General features: G+C 52.2%; 6 protein-coding genes across 6 annotated transcripts in view; 5 read left to right on the top strand and 1 right to left on the bottom strand.

Moving 5' to 3' along the window:
* Positions 1–1,037: 1,037 nt before the first annotated feature.
* On the top strand, positions 1,038–2,170 carry GUITHDRAFT_115894 (hypothetical protein; the record flags this gene model as incomplete). The annotated part of the gene is made up of 8 exons (XM_005824841.1): positions 1,038–1,046; positions 1,183–1,257; positions 1,309–1,408; positions 1,510–1,550; positions 1,645–1,751; positions 1,866–1,932; positions 1,998–2,080; positions 2,125–2,170. 8 exons carry the CDS (start codon positions 1,038–1,040, stop codon positions 2,168–2,170), a joined length of 528 nt encoding a protein of 175 aa, XP_005824898.1.
* Positions 2,171–4,106: 1,936 nt separating this feature from the next.
* GUITHDRAFT_77651 (hypothetical protein) lies at positions 4,107–5,144 on the top strand (the record flags this gene model as incomplete). The annotated part of the gene is made up of 1 exon (XM_005824840.1): positions 4,107–5,144. A coding segment is annotated over one exon (1,038 nt), but the record flags the coding sequence as incomplete, so codon positions are not given.
* Positions 5,145–9,823: 4,679 nt separating this feature from the next.
* Positions 9,824–11,166, top strand: GUITHDRAFT_144611 (hypothetical protein; the record flags this gene model as incomplete). Its single annotated transcript, XM_005824839.1, has 3 exons — positions 9,824–10,915; positions 10,971–11,065; positions 11,124–11,166. The coding sequence occupies 3 exons, from the start codon at positions 9,824–9,826 to the stop codon at positions 11,164–11,166; spliced, it is 1,230 nt and encodes a 409-aa protein (XP_005824896.1).
* A 3,272-nt stretch (positions 11,167–14,438) lies between these two features.
* GUITHDRAFT_115891 (hypothetical protein) lies at positions 14,439–19,510 on the top strand (the record flags this gene model as incomplete). Its single annotated transcript, XM_005824838.1, has 33 exons — positions 14,439–14,542; positions 14,609–14,683; positions 14,731–14,769; positions 14,821–14,902; positions 14,957–15,006; positions 15,058–15,124; positions 15,175–15,219; positions 15,277–15,337; positions 15,618–15,693; positions 15,764–15,862; positions 15,912–15,989; positions 16,043–16,088; positions 16,143–16,215; positions 16,268–16,332; positions 16,382–16,435; positions 16,489–16,551; positions 16,600–16,653; positions 16,709–16,726; positions 16,772–16,825; positions 16,873–16,911; positions 16,959–17,004; positions 17,087–17,173; positions 17,570–17,617; positions 17,664–17,727; positions 17,828–17,876; positions 17,961–18,019; positions 18,062–18,116; positions 18,163–18,222; positions 18,269–18,325; positions 19,034–19,104; positions 19,160–19,214; positions 19,363–19,423; positions 19,470–19,510. 33 exons carry the CDS (start codon positions 14,439–14,441, stop codon positions 19,508–19,510), a joined length of 1,995 nt encoding a protein of 664 aa, XP_005824895.1.
* A 754-nt stretch (positions 19,511–20,264) lies between these two features.
* On the top strand, positions 20,265–20,681 carry GUITHDRAFT_115890 (hypothetical protein; the record flags this gene model as incomplete). The annotated part of the gene is made up of 1 exon (XM_005824837.1): positions 20,265–20,681. One exon carries the CDS (start codon positions 20,265–20,267, stop codon positions 20,679–20,681), a length of 417 nt encoding a protein of 138 aa, XP_005824894.1.
* Positions 20,682–21,114: 433 nt separating this feature from the next.
* GUITHDRAFT_144609 (hypothetical protein) overlaps positions 21,115–21,290 on the bottom strand; it is a gene marked incomplete at both ends in the record, with an annotated part of 4,152 nt that continues 3,976 nt past the window's right edge. The window contains one exon of the mRNA XM_005824836.1: positions 21,115–21,132. Within this exon, the coding sequence (XP_005824893.1) occupies positions 21,115–21,132 (18 nt within the window). The remainder of the gene's footprint in view (positions 21,133–21,290) is intronic.

Genomic DNA, 21,290 nt, shown 5'->3' with positions numbered 1-21,290 from the left:
GACGGAGGATAGAGACAGGATTGAGGGAAGGGGGAAGGGGGACATGGGATGGAACGGAGGATGAATGAAAGATGGAGGGAGAAAACACAAACAATCGGGCATGGAGGAAGGGAATATGCTGGGAGAGAGGAGGGAGCAGGGGAGCAGGGGAGCAGGGGAGCAGGGGAGCAGGAGAGCAGGGGGAGGAGAGCAGGAGAGCAGGAGAGCAGGAGAGCAGGAGATTAGGGCAGCAGGAGAGCAGGAGATTAAGGGAGCAGGAGAGCAGGAGATTAAGAGAGCAGGACAGCAGGAGAGCAGGAGATTAAGAGAGCAGGGGAGCGGGAGAGTAGTAGGAGGAGAGCAGGAGATTAGGGCAGCAGGATAGCAGGACAGCAGGACAACAGGACAACAGGACAGCAGGACAGCAGGACAGCAGGACAGCAGGACAGCAGGACAGCAGGACAGCAGGACAGCAGGACAGCAGGACATCAGGACAGCAGGGCAGCAGGAGTAGAGGAGAAGGATCTTGTTCACCTTGACGAAGTCGTACTTAGACGACGTCGGCTGTCTGCTCATTCTGAAACTCCGCCAGCCTTCACTTTTTAACATTAATTCATGTGTTTGTTAACACTAATAAAGTATATTAGAACTATTTTTGTCTTACAACTCACTATTAGTGTTAATTGTTTCATATTTAGCATTAATCAGTTATACGACAGGCCTTGCCACCGTCTCTTCGCCATGCTGCCTTCGTCGCAAGCTTCGCTTGGTGACTTTAGTCTTGCTCCTACCACTACCACTACACCTAGTCCCTGCCTCCTCCTTCTTGCCGCCTCCTGCCTCCTGCCTCCTGCCTCCTGCCTCCTGCCTCCTGCCTCCTGCCTCCTGCCTCCTGCCTCCTTGCTCATCCCTACTCCTCCTTGCTACCTCCTGCTACCTTCTCAACCTTCCCCCTCCTTCTGCCTCCTCCTCCCAGATTCCCTAAAACCACAACATCACAACTATCACAGTTTTATTGCATGGTCTCATGATTTCGACTCTTCTGCCTCATACTCTCCATGTGCTGGGTCTCAAGCTACGATCTTTGACTCATCTTCAGCGTTTGCAACAGTAGCAGCAGCATGTGCCGTCCTTCTGCTTGTATCATCAGTAACGGTCGCTCACACCGAGGTCCCACCATTGCCTGACGTTTCCCTCTCGCAGCTCAAGGCCAAAACTCGCCAGGGAAGAGCGCTGTATCAGCAAGGGACTGGATCATACTACTTCTCGAACCTAAAGGTGCCGTGATGCATGCGTGGACGAGGAGGGCACTGATGTCACAGCAACAAGATTGAAAACCATGGGGAAAAGACGTTCTCTCCGCGAGTGAAGCAGCTGAACATGAGATTGGGAGAGAACGACTTGAGCAAGAAGTACTGGAAGGCGGCAGGTGAGCGCCTCTATCCACCCCCCCTCCCCGCCCCGCCCCCGCTCTCTCTCTCCGCTCCCTCCTCTTCTCGTTGGCAGCATCGGCCTCATTTGGTGCGGCAGGAATTCGTGGCTCGGCTCTTGGCCAAGTTGGAGCTCCGCAGGTGACAGCTCGTGCATTGCGGAGGAGGAGGAGCAGCAGCAGCAGGAGAAGCAGGAAGGGGGGAAGGACCGGAAGTCAGTCTGACGAGAGTGAAGATCGATCACTTCGTGGAGGAAGCAGCGGCTGATTGTGGTTCTGATCCCGGCTGCGTATGCGACTGGGCGGGGAAGCCCAGGCAATGTCTATACGAGTACTGCTGCGGGTATGAGGAGGGGGGGGGGGACGAGGAAGGGAAGGGGCGATTGAGGAGCAAGAAGGAGGGGAAGGGCAGGGAAAACATGCAATGGAGTAGAATGTCACCAGAGGACTTGTGCAGGACGCTAGTGGGGAGGTTGGGACAGTCGAGACCTGACTACCAGACTGTGCTTCCTAGCGTCGAAGATGTGAGTGGATATGCTGGGAGGGAGGGGGGCTCCCGAGCTGGGTTGTCGACTGATTTCTGCGACAGAGGGTTGAGGGGAAGTACCAGGAGATGCACTTGGAAAAGTGGCAGAGGATCTGCCAGCCGGAGCAAACTTTCTTCTCGAAACAGTGTGTTCATCTAAGTTCCCCTACCTCTGTTGACATGTTGCCAGTTGCTCGAAGCAGGCCCTTCCTGCCAACGACAATAGAAGACACTGATCTGAGACCCGACCCCGGCAACTTGCGGGCTGCCGGTCGCCGCGGCTTCATGATACTATGATAGCAGTGGCATGTAAATACTTATGTTAGACGATCGGACGGGGACTGGAAAAACGTCCCCCGGAAATGCCTACACGATCCGAGGCTTGTCAATTGAATCATGTCAGTGTGGCAACGGAAATTTCTACACAACGATAGACGGTCCGGCGCACCTTGCGCCTCACTGGTGATCGGATCCGAGGCCGCCGACTCGGGCCGGAACTTCCGACGCTGCCCGACCGGCCTGGCCGAGTCTTTTACACAGAAATGGTACAACCCCACCCCTGAAATCATAGCTAAAGTACCCCCCACTCCTCACTCCATGACCTTGTCCTTTTCGAGATCTCTTTTTAGTCTTTTTTTTTTTTCAATTTTGAATGATGACCCCCGTGCTCCCCCGCTTGCCATACCCTACCTCTTATACACATGACCCTCAATCCACGGAACTATACCCGTCATATACGGTATTTATTTCCGTTATCAGTAAGGGTACTTGGTATACCCCACCCTCAATATTCAATGTTACCCCACCCTTAATAGCACATTACATTCTACCCCTCACCCTCTAAAGTTTCATCTACCGGTACAACTTTAACCCCTACCCACTCCCTCTCAGAGGTGCACCCTACCTACCTTGGCATCTTCGTTTCCTAACCCCAACCGAAAATAATGTTAAATATTCAATTATTATTATATGATTTTATTTTTTATAGATAATTTTCATTGAAAATTTTGAAAATTTAAGTCAGTATTTCCCGACCTGTCATGTATCAGAGTACCCCTACCCCACACATTCGGAATGAATCACTACCCCGCTGGCCTTCCATCCCCCACCGGCCATGCAGTCATTCAGTCATGCAAACCTGCTCATCGTCGCGCAGCTTCTGTCTATTCATCCATTCCTCCCTGCCTCTTCTCTGCCTGATATCCTGATCTTGACTTCCTCCTGCTTATCCTCCTGCCTCTCCTGCTGCCCCTCCCTCTCCTCCATCCTGCCACTTTCCACAACTTCACAGCAATTGAAGCAAAAGCAGTCGGTGTGACAGCATCTAGATAGAACCTTGACTGTTCAAATTCTAGCACCTTTTCCCAGTGATCATCATTACGAACAATCTAGTCTTTACCCCTGCCATCTCTCAAACTAACTTGGCCTGCCTTTCCCCTCGCGAGTTTGGATGCAAAACCCCAAAAAGCTCCTCTCTTTCTTCCCTCACCATCGGCCACTGTCTGACATTGTTCACTCAGGTCCTCAACTTTCATCGCAGGACAATCTCGACATGTCAGTTTGATCAACGCTGGAACCATTGCAGTCCGAACACTCACTCTCTCTCTCTCTCCTTGTTTCTCTGTTTCTCTGTCTCTCTCTTGTGCCTCTGGGGTTGGAGTATGAGCAAGGCAGGGGATGAGTATTAACACAATGAAGGAACCGAAGCGGCCGTCCTCCCCGATGAACGCCTTTCCCCTTCCTGAGGACGGGAAGCAACGAGCTCTCCGTCGGACGTACGACCTCAGCGATCAGAGTCGAAGTCTGAACTCTCCGTTGAGGAGCAGGAACAGCAACGTACGGACTTCTCTCACTCTCTCCAACGTGAGCAACCGCAATGGAAGCCCGCGAGGCGATTCGCCCCCTAGGAAGGGGGCTGGCAACAGCGTCCTCCGTCCTCCCTCTCCGTCTCTCCGCAACTCTGTCACGCTCGAGAGGGAGAACTCTGACGATACCAGTCAACTTGACATCCAAAACTTGTCGCTCAGCTCCGTCTCCAGCGTGCGGAACAGCATCGGCAACGGAGTGCGAGGGAAGGGCAGGGACAAGGCGGCTGTGGCTGTCTGTGTCCGAGTCAGGCCGCTGGACGTTGTGGGAGGAGACAAGACCAGAGACGAGTCGAATCAAAATCAGATGTGCTGGCGATATGACTCTCGGAGCATCGCTCCACAGTTGGGGACGCCAGCAGGGGACATCTATGAAGGCTCCACCTTCACCTTCGATAATATCTTCCCCCCTATGGTCACAACGGATCAGATCTACAAGCAGGTCCTGTCAGAGATTGTGCAGTCGACGGTGGAAGGATACAACGGTTGCATCTTTGCTTACGGGCAGACGTCAAGTGGCAAGACGTTCACCATGTCTGGCGCACGATCATCGCCTGGTGTGATTCCTCTTGCTACTCAAGAGGTCTTCTCGCACGTGAAATCGTATCCCGATCGCGAGTTCTTCTTCCGCCTGAGCTACATCGAGATCTACAACGAGGTCGTGATTGACCTCCTCGACCCCACCAAGACTGGCCTCCAGATCAGAAGCAGCGATGGGTCGAGCGTTGTCAAGATCCTCGGGGTTACAGAGAAGGTGGTGACGTCAGCGGCCGAAGTCATGACGACGATCTCCATGGGGGAGACGCACAGGTCCGTGGGAAGCACCGACATGAACGAGAAGAGCTCGCGCTCCCACACCATCTTCCGCCTCGTCATCGAGAGCAAGCTGAAGGAGGTCCACTCCGCCAGCGGCCCCGAGTACCGAGTCAGCTCGCTGAACCTGGTGGACCTGGCGGGGTCCGAGAGCGCGTCTAAGTCGGGAGGGGTGGGGCAGAGGAGGACGGAGGGGTCCTACATCAACAAGAGTCTCTTGACGCTGGCAACGGTGATCCAACGGCTCATCACGGCCAGTGGGCACATTCCGTACCGAGACAGCAAGCTGACTAGGATCCTGGAGCCAGCGCTGGGGGGCAACTCAAGGACAGCCATCATCTGCACCATCACCCCGGCAGCCCAGCACTTCCCCGAGTCGATGAACACGCTGAAGTTTGCGGCCCGGGCGAAGAGGATGAAGAACAAGCCGATCCTGAATGATGTGAATGTGAGCGGGTCGTTGAGTGCGGAGGACCTCCCGCTGCTGAAGAAGTACAGAGACGAGATAGAGAACCTGCGGGGGGAGAAGGAGAGGCTGGAACAGCTGAACATGCAACAGCAGGAGGAGCTGGAGCACGAGAAGGGGCAGGTGGAGGAGATGAGGACTGTCCTCCTGCAGAAGATCGAGAGGTACGAGAGCATGATCGTCGACTTGGACAGCGTGAGCAGGTCGGCCGTGAATAACAAGACCCCGATCCGGTACAAGACGAAGAGGAGAGATGCTGCGGCAGACACGAAGCTGTCCGCGCACGGGATCGAGGACGCCAGGAAAGTCTTTGGGAAGGTGAAGACTCACGTGACGGACCTGCAAGATCGGCTGAACTGCAAGCTCGAGTCGATCAACAAGCAGGTAACGGAGGCGAACAAGGAGAGCGCGGAGAAGGAGAGGGAGGTGCAGGAGTTCTGCAAGGCGATCGAGGAGGGGAGGACTGTGGCCGACGAGGGGAAGCACCTGATGCTGCTGAATCAAGTGCTGAAGGCGGTGAAGGAGGAGCTGAAGATCGAGGACAACATCATAGGGCAGCTGGTGGCGGACATGAAGAACGACCTGCAGATGCTCGACGAGCTTCAGAAGGACTTCAACAGCCTTGAGACGTCCCTGCGCAGCCGGGACCTCAAGGAGAAGGGTCTGAACAACATCCTCAAGGACCTGCACAACCAGGTCAGCGACCACAAGAAGGTCATCAACGTGCTGAGCTCGGAGAACCAGCAGCTGCACGAGTCGCTCAACCATAAAGTGGACCAGGACGATGTCAAGCTGCTGGAGGACCAGCTGATGGACCTGGTGGAGGAGCTGAACAAGAAGGACGAGCAGCTCGCAGCGGAGAGGAAGGCCTCCGCGAGGCTGCTGGAGGAGAGGCACGAGCTAGAGAACAGGATCCTTCGGCTGGAGGAAGACAAGCTGACGCTGGAGGACCTGATCGACGGGACTCCCTCCCCGACCAGCTCTCGGGGCCTGCACGGCAAGCAGGGGCAGCAGAGCTCGGAGAGCGCGGAGGAGCTACGAGAGATCAACGCAAACCTGCGGGAGGACCTGCAGAGGATGAAGCAGGAGAACAACACTCAGCGGCTGCAGATGCAGCGAATGCAGAGCGAGCTCAGGAAGTCGCAGGGGTCCAGCGGAGGCTCGTCGGCAGAGCTGAACTCCCTGCGCCAGTCCATGTCGAAGCAATCGAGCATGATGGTGATGAAGGAGCGGGAGGTGGAGAACCAGCGGAAGACGATCCTCGAGCTAGAGCAGCAGTGCGCCCTGTCTGACAAGTGCATGGGAGAGCTCCAAGAGACGGCCATGGCACAGAGGGAGGCCTTGAAGGATCTGCAGAGTCAGATTGCCGAGAAAGAGGCTCAGAATGACATGCTGCTCGATATCATCCAGGTCGTAACCGCTCCTTCCTTGTTGCTCCAACACCGCCTCTCCCCTCCTCTCATCCTCTGAAACCGCTTCCCTCTTCCCTTTCCTCTGCTTCTATCTTCTCTCCTCCCTTGTCTCTCTTATACTTATCTCCCCTTCCTTCCTCCAACCCACCCACCTTCTTCCCCCTCTCTTCTCTCCCTCCCTCTTCCCCTCCCCGCCCTTGTCGTCATGTCTGACTCTTATCGCTGCAGAACACAGAATCCGCGTCCAAGGACGTGCTCGCGGACATGTGCTCGCAGCTGAGGTCCCTTGCTGAGGGCGGCAGGAAGACGCGAGAGAAGAGCTGGCAGCAGGTGCAGGAGCGACTCGACTTGGCGGCCAAGCACAGGGAGGAGGCGCTAGAGCTCCAGTCCCGACTGCAGCTCAGCAAGGGGTCCAGAGCTCTAGAGCACACGGAGGTGACCAACGGGAACAGGCACAGAGAAGATGAGGATTCCTTTCATCCCAGTGCGAGCTATGAGCTCAGGGAGCTCAGGGAGAAGCTGGCGAAGGAGGAGACGCACAAGAACAGGTTGGCTGAGGACTCGCACAAGAAGGCAGCAGTGATCCAGGAGCTGGAGAGGAAGGTCGAGTACCTCATGAAGCAGATCAAGTCTCTCGTGCAGCCCGCGTACACCGGGGGCGACAACGAGGAGCAGGCGATCCAGTCTGCAGCAGACAACAAGTATGAGGAATACCTTGAAGTAAGCTCCTCCCTCCCTCCCTTTCTCCTTTCCCTCTCCCTTCCTCCCTGCTTTCCTTTCCATACAATTCCTCCTTCAATCCCTTCCGCCACCCTGCCTCCCTCCTTGGCTCAATCTTCTCAGGTGCCTCTCCTTGACCGCGACGACTTCGTCGGAGACTTGATCTACCAGTACGAGGAACAGCGCATCCTTCTTCAGGTACTCGTGCTTTGCCACCGCCACCGAGCTGACCATCGATGCAGAGGAGGTTTATGCAGCAACTGAAGGAGCAAGTTTAGAGCTCCATTGAGAATACAACTTTTATTGTTTGCCTCAGGTTTCCTCCCATCTTTACCTTCTACTCTCCATCTCCCTCTCCCGCTCTCCTTCTCTCAACTCACGTACATACGTAAGCACTCCATCTCTCAATCTCCTCTCCCCCCTTCTCGGCCTGTTGAATGCAGCACTTTTTTTGGCGTCCCCCTGGTCGCAATCTGAATTTCACTCATCTGGCATATTCTTGCACCCAGTTCTTACACAACTCCCTCCTCCCAATCTTCCCCTTCCCCGCTGTTTTGCTTCCAGTCCATCCATCTTCCCACGAACCAGGAGTGAACCAGGAGAAACTCAGATGTTTGCATCATCAACGAAGTTTTGAAGCAGGATCTTTGCTAGTCCTGGTGTGTTGCTTACACCAACAGCACACAGCAAACAAGAAGTTGAGTGTACAACAAAATCTCAATCATGGTAAGCGAGGCGACGATAGCAAGGGTTTGCTTGCATCACAAAACGACAAGTCAAAATATATTTCCGTTCTCCCTGCATGCCCAACTCTGACGTCTGCTCCTTGACTACAGGTTGAAGGGATGCTTTCAGATCCGTTTCCAGCCCTTCTCCGCACCAGCTACGTCCTTGAGATGTACAAGTGAATGAGGAAACCATTACATTCAAAATCCTGCAGCTGCGCTATGACAGTCTTTCAGACTGATCTTCTCGCACGTTTGTACACGACAGACAGGACGGAGAGGTTTTGAACTTGCCTGTGTAAATCGCCCTCCAAGGAGATTTACCAAAAGCTATTCCATGCATCAATCCCCAATGGCGTTCATGGCAGCAGCTCCGACGATTCCTTGCATCTGAGAGTGAAGGATCCGGTCATGCAGGGTAGCAAATCGCGTCGATTCTTCTTGTCGCACACAATTGTTCACACGATCCAAGAGCACACAGTTGCTTTCAGAAGCACCAAGTATTGAAGTCTACAGTAGAAGGATTGGAACTGGAGGGAACCATTTCGGACAGCGATTCAGATAAGGACGAGCAAGATTGAGAGAGACTAGAAGGATGAATGAGCTGGTAGGCAGGAGGAGGAAACCTAGAACGTAGGGGTGGTGTGCAAAGTAAGTGGGGGGGTTGAAGGTGGGATGGCAAGAGAGCAGACAGTCATGGGGAGGGAGAGAGGAGGGGAGACTGAGAAGAAGCGAACGAGGCGGAGGCAAGATGCAGTGAAGGAGGCAGTCGTGCGTCCGAGGAGGAGGCCGAGGAGGAGGTGGAGGAGGTGGAGGAGGTGAAGTGCGAAGGGGGTGAAAGAAAACTGTAAAAAAACTAAAAAAACTAAAAAAAGATTCTCTCCCAAAAAGTCTTAACTCCTGAATCGCTGACAGGCGTCTGCAGGTATAAAATTAGATTTTGATGCGTCCGGGTATAAATGATCAAGTTCCTTCTCAAATTTCAAATTTTAGAGTCTATGTTCAAATCAATGACTCCTTCCAAGAGCACGCATGTGCTCACGTTTGAAAAAAACTGTTCATTCCTCAACGAGGGGGTACATAGAGTACCGGTACTTTTGAGAATGAATTGCATGATTAGAGTACCGGTGTTACAGCCCAAAGGTTCCCAAAGCAACCGGTGGTGTACGAAAACCTTTCCTCTCATTATTTTTAAAAGTCGTCATGACCCCCTTGGAACCTACCACCCCCTCTACCTATACCTTCACGCTGGTAAAATGGGGGTGTTTCACCTCCGCGTCAAGAGACCACCCCACCTTGTTAAAACCGTGTTGAAGTTGGGTCTTGAAGACCGGTAACCGTACCGTCATGGGCGAACAAAGGAAGGTAGACGGCGGGGGACGGAGAGTGCATGTTGCCGTGGGGGAGGACGAGGAGGAGGGACGAGAGGAACGTGATTAACGATTTCAATGCGAAGCTGACGGCATGGAAAAATCAAGAATCTAGCGTGTTGTTGTGGTTGCATGACAAATGACCCTCGTTCCATTTCCTCTGTGAGAGGTTGGGAGGATCGTGCAAGGAGCAGGGGAAAGCAGCAGCTCGAACAAGTTCACGAGAGTTGAGCTCAATCATGTGATCTGCCTCGACATTCAACCATACACGAGCGGTCTTCCAGGTTGCCCTTCTCACCAGATGACTTTCAAACTTTGGAATCTTGCGATGACATTCGGATCGACCGCCGATGTCAGTTAGTGCGAAGGGTCTTCTTGCGGGAATCACGTTTGCAATCAAAGAGACATGACAGGAGTTGCCCTTGAAGATGAGTGATCGGATCGGATCCGACGAGTTCCCTGCGGAATAGTGATATTTCGGCTGTTTCGAACCCTTCAAGTGGGCTACGTAGACTACCATGTCAAGGGAGGACATGCTACGAGTCAAGAAGATACAGAAACTGGCAGTCAGAGACGAAACAAAGGATCTTGTCGATGCTCTTGACAACATGGTCCCTGCATCACCACAAGTCAGGAGGCACAGATCGCTGCTGAGATCCGGGAGGAGCATCACTCAGCTCCTGCAAGATGTGCAGGCGGAGGTTCAACGACGCATGCAGGGAGCAGCTCAGTCAGACACGTTCTTGTCCCCCAGTCTCCTTGCTCAGAGCTTCGACTGTGCCTCATGTCCGGTGGCCGTGGTTTCGGTTCCATCACTGCTGCTTCTCTCCACCAGCAAAGGGTTTCGAACGTACTTGGATGCTTTCCCCGACAAGGCCTTGGCTGGTCAATCGATCATCCATCTAGTAGAGCCTTCGTATCAATCTTCGTTCCAAACATTTTTCGGGCGAGTTGCCGCATATCCCGGAGAGCACTTCTCCTCTTGCGTTTTCTTGATGTTGACTCGTTGCCACGACACGCACCTCAGGCTGGCGCCTTTTATTGTGGAGGATTGCTGGTGCCAAGAAGGAACACATCTTTTCATCTTCTTGAAACCAATCCATGAGGCTACCATGACATGCCAGCTCACATCCAGCATTCCGGACACGCATGTGCAGGGGGTTTACAGGTTCGAGCAGATTTTGTCCACGTTCGATCCAATACGGCTAGAGAGATGTTTGCAAGGGCAGGTTGCAGGTCACATGGAGACTTTTATTCTGAGATCTTTGTGCGATCTATGGCAAAATTCATCGTACGATGACGTGCTACAGCAAGTCGCCGAAAAGAATCATCTGTCGTTGGAGAAGATCAAGGGTTGGAGCACGCAGATCTACATTGACGCGCAAGTCTCTGATGTTGTCTCGCAATGCACTGTGCGGAGTCGATACAGTTTGCCCTTTCATCTCGGGCAGCTCGCAACAGACTGGACCAACGAGCAGTCGATCGTCATCAACGAGTTACCTGCTGCTGGACGAGATGATTCCATTTCTAGCTTCTGGCTGATCGATCAACGCAACGATCCTGACGACAGCAAGGAGAGTGTCGACTTCCAAGAGTTCTTCATGCGTAAGGTGATAGAATCTGTCCATCTTCAACCTGCCAGAAATCGTGTAACATGCTCTGCAGCTCAATCAGCAACTCAAGTGCTACTGCACGAGGATGTATTCCATTTCATCTAGCCAACTGTCCATACGTGGGCGCACGTTTCAAACTGTACATAGGTGAGGATTTCTCAGCAACGGCAGCCCTTGTGTGGTTGTTGATGACATATAACTGCAGTCCCGGAATGGAGTATACGGTTGTCTTCTTGCCAGCTTGCTAAAGAACTTGTAAATCAGCATCACTGTTCAAACCATGAGTCACATGATTTAAGGTCGATTTCTGCTCATTTGACCCTGTCGCGAAGAACAAACAATCAGTGTAGAATACATAGCAGGAGATAGAGTTAGTTGGGAAATAAACAAAGGATTATTCACCAACAAAAACAGACGACAAACAGAAAGAACTTGGAGCCATCGCGCATCCCTCATTCATAATCCCTCATCATACAATCAATCCTATTCTGACTTCCAGAATGTTGCATCCAATACATCTCGCTCCTTGCGCGTGCTAAAATCCTGGTTTTTTTCCCACAATCTTTTGTCTAAACTACTCTCCGATCTATGTGTGGATCTATGAAATCTGTTTCAGCCTGTCAGTTTCACTGCTCCAGGTCATATCTGTGTTCTATTAAGATTTTCCTTCGCCATGGAGTTCATCCCCTTTTGTTGCCTCAGGGCTTGCTGTGCTTTGCGCATCCTCATCCCCTTCTCCTCGCTGTCATCTTCTCGCTCCCTCCTCGTTCCTTGCTTCTATCCCAGCCTCTCGTTGAGCTCACGTCATATCTTGAAGTTCAAACTAATGAATGTAGTGCGGGCAGGAGGAATCGAGCTTCAGCAGCAGAGAATGAGAAGGACAGGAGTTTGATTGCATGACTGCTGCGATACACGCTGATAGCCGGTATCAAGAGGAATGTTTCGTCGTCTCTTCTTCTCAAACTCGATATTTCACTCTCTCTTCATTTTCCTTTATCTGTCTATTTGTTCCTCTTCCTTCCCCCACCTAACTCCCTCTCTCCTGATCCTTTTCATTTCGGCTCCCCTCCCCTCAGCTGCGAGACTCCGTCACTATTTTTTTCCCTCTTTAGCTAAGCCCTCCCTCCCTCCCTCCCTCCCTCCCTCCCTCCCTCTCTCTCCCTCTCTCTGAGCCGCATCTTATATCATCTTTCTGCCCGTCAATCCTGTGATCAATGAATTCTGCTGCTTCCTTCTTTCAAGTCATCGTCATCGCCATTCCACCTCTGCCTAAGACTCCCTACTCGCCTCATCGTATCGCCGCATGTTTCCGCCCTCCTGATAGCTTGGCTCTGCCATGGCTCACTTCATCCTTCCTAGGATCACTTGCTGCTCCTCTCTGTCCTCTGACGTGAACTCGCCTCGACCACCGCATCTTACGAATGAGAAATAGGATCTTTACCACTGAGGCCGAGTTTACTACCGGATATCATAGATGACAAAAAGAATTACGTATCCCTGCAAAATTGAGCCTACGAAGTCAGCAGCAGGCAAAAGCAAGAAAAAAGAAGGGAAAAAAGGAAAAAAGAAGGAAAAAAGGATCACACAAGGAGCGACTGTTCCTCCTGAGACTCGACCGCAGCCTCTGCTTCCTCTGCTGCCTCTACCCTCCTCTCCCCTGCGCTATCTATCTCCTCCTCGTCGCTCTCTCTTGCGCTATCTATCTGCTCATCTCAGCCTCTCTCTCGTCAGGTCGACCCTTGCTATCTCCCCCGCAGTCGGGGCCCTCCTCTTCGAACCCTTCCTTCTGACCCAGCACCCTCCCCTCCTCTAGTTCGGCTCCGCAACTTTGCTGACCTGCTGTCCGATGATTCTTGAAACTTTCCATGGCTTCCAAAGTTTTGGCCCCGCCCTCCATGTCTTGCTTTATCGCTCTTGTTTCTGAGGGAGCGTGTTAGGGTTGATGAGCGAAGACTTGCAAGGGTGTGCCCTTCACCAAGGCAGCAGAAGGAGCGTGTCAGGCCCCGATACAGAACCGACCGTTGTTCCTTACACGGAACTCACCTTGTTTCTGAGGGCCCTGCGAATGCCATCTGGTTGAAAGCAGGGGTCTCATGGAGCTTGTGGTGGTGAGGGGTGGTGCTAGCAAGCAGGAGAACTACCCGGTCTCAAACCTCTGGAGTACCCTTGAAGGACTGATGAGAGATAATGGTCGAACGAAATTGGTGTTGGCGCGGTGACGACAGAGACGTGAAGCTGCCAGGGCTCTCTCCATGACATGCCCACCAACTGCACAATTGCAAGCTTGTTAGCCCCATCACAAGTTGTCATCACAGATAACTTGGTCTTCGTGTATGTAATGGTGGCAAGGAATTGCTTTCCTAAGGAGACATGTCTTTGTACATCTCTTACAAAGCTCGATCATCTGCAAAATCAAGGGAGAAATTTCATGCTGGAAACCTCGACAGTGTGGAATCGACTAGTGGTCAGTGGAGGAATCAAGCTATTTCATTCAAGGCTGGCAAATAGAGGTGACGAAAATCATCATTACAGGTCAGATGCGTTTCGTAGCGAAAAAAATAAACAGAGCAGAGCAACGAACCGCTGTGGGATCTATCCATTCATTCTGCATCAAAGGTATCGAATCAAAGAGATGTGATGTTCGAATAGATGTTGAGGAACCTAACAAAGATGATGAACAAAGCCTTCAGTGTAGAAGGCTAGGTGGGTCACTGAATACCATTGACATTATAGCCTTGTATCATTTCAGGCTCAGGTTTTCAGTAAAATGTTACGATGCTCTAGAATGATAGAACGCAAGCAACTTCGGAACTCAGGCTCAAGCACTAGCACCATGTCAATGGCCCGAGCCTGGCACGCCACGCACTGCCGGTGACTGCATGCAGATCTATTGTGACACGAAGTAAACTGAGCATGATGATGTGACGCACTGCGGCAGAAAAGCACACTCCATACAGGTTGTCAACTCTCAAGATGTAAGGATATGAAGTCAAGCCATATATGCAACATGGAGATAACGGTTGTTTCAGATGTGATCATGGGCCACTGTCCGATGATGAATTCATTCAAATCGTCTTTTCTCCACATGTTGAGTGACCAACAGCAAGTAGTCTATACACTTAGATCATCCCTACATTCAAGCACTAGCACCATCTCAATGACTCGGACTCCGAGTATGGTGACAGTAAATGATGGGACAGTGACTGGCATCGCGGCCGGATAGCCCAGGCGGGCCGGCCTCAGGCTCAGTGTTACTTGCCACTTCCCCGCGCTTGCCCTCACACGATGCGGCCGGCGGTCATGAACGCAGTCACTGGGTGCGGCCACGAGGCCTGCTGGGGTCAGAGGGTGCGAGGGAAGTAGCCAGGAAGTAGCGCTGCTAGTACAACTAGTACTACCACAAGTATCAGTACCTGTACTCCCACGAGTACTACTACAAGGACTACTGGGTTACTACATGGACTACTCAATACTTCCTGCAAGGACTACTGGAACTACTACAACAAAGATTACTGGAAGTATGGAAGAAGTAACCCTGAAAGCTGTAAGGGCTACTGCAAGGAGTACTCCAAGAACCAGAAACAAGGGAAAGAAGATGGGGTTGTTCAACAAGAAGAAGTTGAGGTGAGGCCTCTCCCAGGGTCTTGCTGAGAATCTCAACATTTATTTCCTGATTTGATTGTTTTCCAGGAATGTGCGCGCTCTTGTTTTCTTGCTCGCTTGCAGCCAACAGTGCACTTTATCGAGATGCGATTTGAGCTCTCGGTCATATGGAAAGTTTCCATCTTTGTGTGAATTCTGACATCAAGTAGGAAACTTGTCGCCAGCATATTCCCCAACTTCAAGTTTAGGTCTAGAAATCGTTGTGGTCCTCGTGGAATAACAAGGTTGTTGTCGTTCAGATACATTCCGCCCTCACCAAAGGAGGAAGATGAGGAGAAAATAGTGCGCACGTTCCCTGATGGAACCAAGTACACCATGATGGTTCTCTCGTTCGCTTCTTAGTGCATAGCAAATGTGACCCCTATCTATGCTCAGACTAGGCTGGGTCAGGACAAGTACATATTCAGATTGCGTCACAACAACACGTAATGTTAACTGAAAAAGAAAATCATACGAAGCCTGACATGCAACCGTAGCAATGGATTTTACATGGTGCCTAAGGAAGAGAACCGTATAGTTCCATGGTATCAACAAGAAAATCCGGTGAGAGCAGAGTTGAGCTATGGCATCGAGGTAACGATGTGAAATGCCAGGTTATCCCGCTCGTCGAGAGTATCTTGGATGTTGTGAAATGGCAGGTGAGGAAACAATTGGTTGGTGACAACCAAGGTACCAAGGTCTGAGATCTTGTCTAGGCGACGGTGATCAAGGGAAAACTTTTGATGTTCGGAGCACATATTATGGGACAAGACGTAGGTGAGTTGTGTGGCTTAAATTGCATGTCGAAAACATCGGACCACAATCCGAACTCCTTCCTGTCATTGATTGATTGCATGCATACACAGACAAACTATTTCCGATCCCAACAGGACCATTCATGCAGACGGTAGGAGAAAGTTATCGATCATGACTACGATGACACTGCTGCGCCACAGAATGATACGGAACAGCTTCAAGCAAGAATCATGCGACTGAAGGGAGGCGAGTTACACTGGCTGTGCTCTTGTAAGCACCTCACCTCTAACATGGTCAGTAGGCTCAATGTGTGAGTCGGCTGTGCAAGGGAAGTGGCCTTTTTTTTTGGCAAACAAACAGAGTCCAGAGTCCTTCAGGTTGAATCCTGCTCTCCCTCTTTACGTCTACACGTCTCGTCATGCTCTCACCGTCTTGACGACACCCCAGGAAGTCTTGCGTGGATCTGTTCAACTCCTACGTTTCGGAAGCTGCAGACACGAAGAAGTGGCTGAGCATCAATGACGAGCACGAGACCCCGGATGAGAGGTGAGACGGTGAGGAGAGGAGATGGTAGCTTTAACTCTCGACGATTCAGGCCCCTCCATGTTCAAAGCGACCTGGAATGGTCGGAGGAACTGCTGGCAATATATCACAACTTCTCGTGGTTCAGGAGGTAAATACTTGGTCAACTTGGGTCGAAAGGAGCTGTTTCTCACTTCTCGAAAGGTACCTAGAGAGAACGTCGATATATGAGGAGCATGATGAAATGGAGGTATGGAAACAGAAGAGATGGTAGGGAGATCTCGTGTGTGAACGAGCAAGGCAGGCCAAACTTCAACCAAACTTGTTGTTCGCCACCCAAGAAGACTTGACGGAGAGCCAAGATGGTAGATATCTAGGTTCGATATCGTCTGGCTGCGCATTGCTGTATCTGGTTGTGACTCACTGTAGGTTACATCCATTTCTCGAGGCTCCCGAACAGACACATCGCTGAGACCATTGGGATCCCGAAAGAGGTGGAGAAAGTCGTCCAGCGCTCAATCATCCTGACATGGGATGTTTCAGAATCCTGTCCCAAAGGCGATTCTGAGCAAGGAAGCAGAAGGGAAGGTGAAGGAGGTGATAAAGATGTTGATGCACGATTGCCAACGCCCTTGACGAGCTCGCCGCAGATGAATGATCTTGTAAACGAGTATGTAAAAGGACAAGACAAGAGAAAACTGTCAAAGATACATGTAACGCCCTCTTGTTGCAACTTAACTCCAGATTGATGTAAGATGCAGGAGCTGATGACCGTCGAGCTGCCGAGATTGAAGCTTGCAAAGAAGCTGGACAAGGTGAATGTTTCGTTCTTATTTGGACTTGAACTGAAGAGTTGATGCTGTCAAATAGGACATGACGTATACAGAGGTAAAATGTCAGGTGTCAGTGACATGTCGTTCATGGTTTGCGCAGTTGATGCTCAACAGAAGTCTATGGTCCTTGCAAGAGATGAACGAGACAGATGCGGTAGAGTCAACCCCGTTGCTGTTCCTCAAGTGATTGTGGCCTCAAAGTCCTTGATGATAGCTTGCGCGATGGGGGATCTGAATACGGTTAAGAGTACATCTTTCCAACAAGCAACGCTCACCTCAGTTGTCAGGTTGTTGAGTTGGTGAAACGAGGCGCAAATGTGAAAGCCATGGATGGTACGAGTCGGTTCTGTTCTCTCCAACACATCTCATACCAGCGTCATGTAAAGTCCAGACATCTGACATGACCTTTACAAAGGGTATGGAAGAACAGCGTTGCATTACTGCGCCCTTGGGCCCTCCTTCCAAAGTCGCATCCCTGCTCTGCTGGTACAACTAGGAGCCGGTATGCTTGTCTTTCAACATGTCAAGTCATGTCTTTCGATGCCACGTGACCTTTCTGCGTCCGATGATTTGAATCTTCTCCTGCTGTCATCATAACTCACCGCTCACCCCTACCCTTTCATCTCTCACTCTCACCCCTCCTGCTTCCTCTCTCTCACCCCTCGCCCCTCCTCCTTCCTCTCTCCCCCCTGACCCCTCCTCCTTCATCTCTCCCCTCCTGACCCCTCCTCCTTCCTCTCTCTCCCCTGACCCCTCCTCCTTCATCTCTCCCCCCCTGACCACTCCTCCTTCCTCTCTCTCCCCTGACCCCTCCTCCTTCAACTCTCACCCCTGACCCCTCCTCTTCCGTCTCTCAACTCCGTGATCTCTACTTCCCCGCATGAATCTTGTCCGGCAGACATCGACGAGCAAGACGACGATGGGCAGACACCCTTGATGGCAGCCGGTTGTCACGACCGCGATCTTCCTCCACCTTGACAGCTTCCCCGCAGCCATCTCTGGAGCGTATCACACGTGCAAGACACTGGTCGAGCTGGGAGCAGATCTAGAGAGAAGGTGAAACCGCTACTCATCTCCTCATCTCAACAACCTCGTTCGCTGCGAGGCTGTCCTGCTCTCCTCAGCACCTTGCTGATCGCAAGTCTTGATACGGCAGAGGATGGGGACTGAGGACGAGCCTTCACTGGGCTGCAGATCTCGGGATGGTAAGAAAGTTCTCCTTTACGCCTCGCGCCCTTCCCCTTCGCCTCTCGTCCCTCCCTCGCAGCCTCTGACTCGTGCGCTGGCAGGTGGAGATTGTGAAGCTGCTGGTCGAGAACGGAGCGGATCTCGCTCTCGAGGATGCACTGTAGGGGAACGCGAGGAAGCGCCTTAGGTGACATGTAGGCAGGGGATATGACGTGTTCACGATAGCCAAAGAGCGGCAGCACAAGACCATGTTCAAGGTATGCAGGACAGTTTTTGCCCAGTGCTCCACTGAGATGCTAGCAGTACATCAGGGAGTACAAGGATACTCACCAAGACAGGTTCATTCAGACGGAGACAAAACATGTGACCTCGTTGAGAGCCTGTCGCTTGCGCGATGACAGTGGAGCAGATCTTTGGAGGAGTCTGGTTTGATCCTACCTTGCATCCAAAATCTCCGATCTGGGAAGTAAGAGGCGAGAGCAAGCGAAGGAGGGGGAGGGGGGGAGGGAAAGAAGAGGAAAGGGAAAGAAAGGCGCAATGTGTGCCAGATAGAGGTGAAGACAAGGGTGAGAGCAGTGAGTGGAGGATTGAAGAGGAGAAAGGCTGATAAAGAATGAAGGGAGGAGAAAGGCTGATAGAGAATGAAAGAGGAGAAAGGCTGATAGAGAATGAAAGAGGAGAAAGGCTGATAGAGAATGAAAGAGGAGAAAGGCTGATAGAGAATGAAAGAGGAGAAAGGCTGATAGAGAATGAAGGGAGGAGGACGGTGGAAGGGTGGTGAGGAATTGAAATGACATGGTGGCAGCTGATAAGAGAAGAGGAGGAGATTACAAAAGCAGCAGGGAAAATGCGCCAGCGCCGAGCTTGTAAGAGGAGGAGGAGGAGGAGGACAGTGTGAAGGGAGGCTGGGGGAGGGAGGGGAGGGGAGGGGAGGGGCTGTACGCATCGCTGACTTGACAAACAAGGCTGGATCCTTACAACGAGACCAAACACAGAAAATGGACTCTTAAAAAACTAGAGAGGGTAACCCTACCCCTCCCCTTGCTTCTTCCTCTCGACCTCACCCCTCGTCTCCTCCCGCTCCTCCTCTCTCCTCCAGCTCCTCTTACCTCTCTGCTCTTTCCCCTCCGCTCCCCCAAACCTCCAGTCCCTTCGTCTCTGACCAGCACCGCAGGATATTGCAGAGTTCGAGGAGGATTGGTACGAGGAGATGGGACTCCCCAAAGAGCTCGCGGGAAGGAAGGAGTAAGAGCGCGGACTGGTACGCTAGCTGAGCGCTGACGGATAAATCTTCCTCCAGGTTGCTCAATTTTTCGCCAAAGGGGAGGAAAAGATTCGTCGACAAGCACAAGCATGTAATGTTGCCCTCCCCACACCACCCTCCTCCTTTCCCCTCCCAGTCCTGCCTTCCCCAACCTCTCCTTCTTTCTTCCTTCACTTCTCTCTTCAGTGCTTTCCTGCCTTTCCCGCACCTCCCTGCTGTCTTCTTACCTTGCTGATCAGGAGCCTGGATTCTTGAATTGGGACATCCTGAAGGAGATGAAGATTGGGATGGGACCTGGGGGTAAGAGAGGAGCAGCATGGGAGAAGACTGGCTGACGGGTCGGCAGAGTACAACATCTTTGACAAAATTGACGGATTCGAAGAGTGAGTGATGGCGATGATGATGATGATGATGATGATGATGATGATGATGATGATGAAGTCGAAGAAGGAGCTGCGGGTGGTTGTGATGATGACGATGATGATAGTCGTTACCAATATCATCATCATGCTGGATATTAGGATGAGAACGAGGAGGATTAGGAAGGAGGAGGGGGTGGTGGTGGTGTGGCGATGATGATGATGATGATGATGATGATGATGATGATGGCGATGATGATGGCGATGATGATAATGATGATGATGATGATGATGATGATGATGGTGGTGGTGAGTGACGATCATGTTGACTATGGGAATGACGACGATGACGACTTTGGTGATGATGTATGACAGACACTGGAACGAGGACAGTAAGTTTCCTACCGTTTAAGTGGGGCATCTTCGGCTCTCGTGACTTCATTGACATAAAGCTTTACATGATCCTCTAGTCTTCTCCTCTTGCCCCTCCATCCCGTCAAGCTCCCTCCTGCTCCATGACTTCTTCTACATCTAACCCCGTGGGGCGGGGGCCCCCCCTCCCCCTCCTCCCCCCCCTCCTGCCATCTTGTCCACGCTGACCAGTTCCATCCCCCGGATCTCTCAAACCTCCTGCAAAATCAAAAAAACAACCAACTAACCTTCCTCTCCCTCCCTCCCTCCCTCCCTCCTTCCCCTCCCTCCCCTCCCTCCTTCCCCTCCCTCCTTCCCCTCCCTCCCCTCCCTCCCTCCCTCCACTCATGATCTGCGGAGAGGACGAGCGCATGCCGGCGTCGGAGCTACTGGAGGAGCTCAAGACTCTGATGAGGGAGGAGGCAAGGCTCTCTCGTGCTGCCAAGGAGCTGCGGGGTCGACATTTTCGCGTCAGCAGGTTGGAGGAGGAGGCAGAAAGCCTGAGGACGCAGGTAGAAGACGCCATGGTAACTACACAGATCGATGCCAGGGCGATAGTGGAGGAGAACAGAGAGCTGCGCATGCTGGTGAGAGCCGCCGAACAAGATGCCATGATGGCGCTTCAAGAGCTTTCCCGCGTGCAAGCTCAAGCTATCAGTGCCGTGCGGAGGGTCATGAGCTCGGAGGAGGAGGTGGAGGAGGACGACGGCAAGGACAGGAACCAGGGCGAGGAGGAGGAGGTGGTGGAGGAGGAGGAGGAGACACGGCATGCGAGGTTTCCTTTTTAGTTTCACTCTCTTGCTCTGAGCTGGTGTTCAGGTTGCTGGAGGAGGAGGAATTTGTACAGCGGCGAACGCAGGAGGAAGTCAGAAGGGAGGAAGACGGAGGAGGCCGAGGGTACATGGAGCAAGAGGAAGAGGAAGGGAGGTCAGAGGAGGATCGGAATGGAAAGGTACCTCTGCGAATTTGACCTTCTGCCCCTCACGTGCTTCTACAGAACGACGAGGATGGTCAGCGGAATGGAAGCAGGACCCCTCCTCCTCACGACGAGTTTGTATCTTGTTGGACTTGACAAGCCATGACTGCATAGAGAGGGACTGTTTATTGTTGATACAAAGATTGAATGGTCTGAGCGTACAGCTCGACGATCTTGTTCCTTCGCAGCTCCAGCATGGGAGTGAGTGAGCCCTCCTGGTGTTGACGTGAGGGAGGACCAAGAGACTAGAGCAGACGAGCAGACTGACAAGGGGAGAAGGGAGGGAGGGAGGGGCAGGAGAAGGAGAAGGAGAGAGGAAAAGAGATGAGGATGAAGCGAGAGAGGAAGGGAGGAGGAGAGAGAGAGAGGAAGGGAGGGAGGGGTAGGACGAAGGGAGGAGGGGAGGGAGGGAGGGAGGGAA

Source organism: Guillardia theta, assembly GCF_000315625.1.
Source record: "Guillardia theta CCMP2712 unplaced genomic scaffold GUITHscaffold_89, whole genome shotgun sequence".
Taxonomy (NCBI): Eukaryota; class Cryptophyceae; order Pyrenomonadales; family Geminigeraceae; genus Guillardia; species Guillardia theta.
Note: the sequence above shows the minus strand (reverse complement) of the source record. Positions and strands in the feature narration are given on the sequence as shown.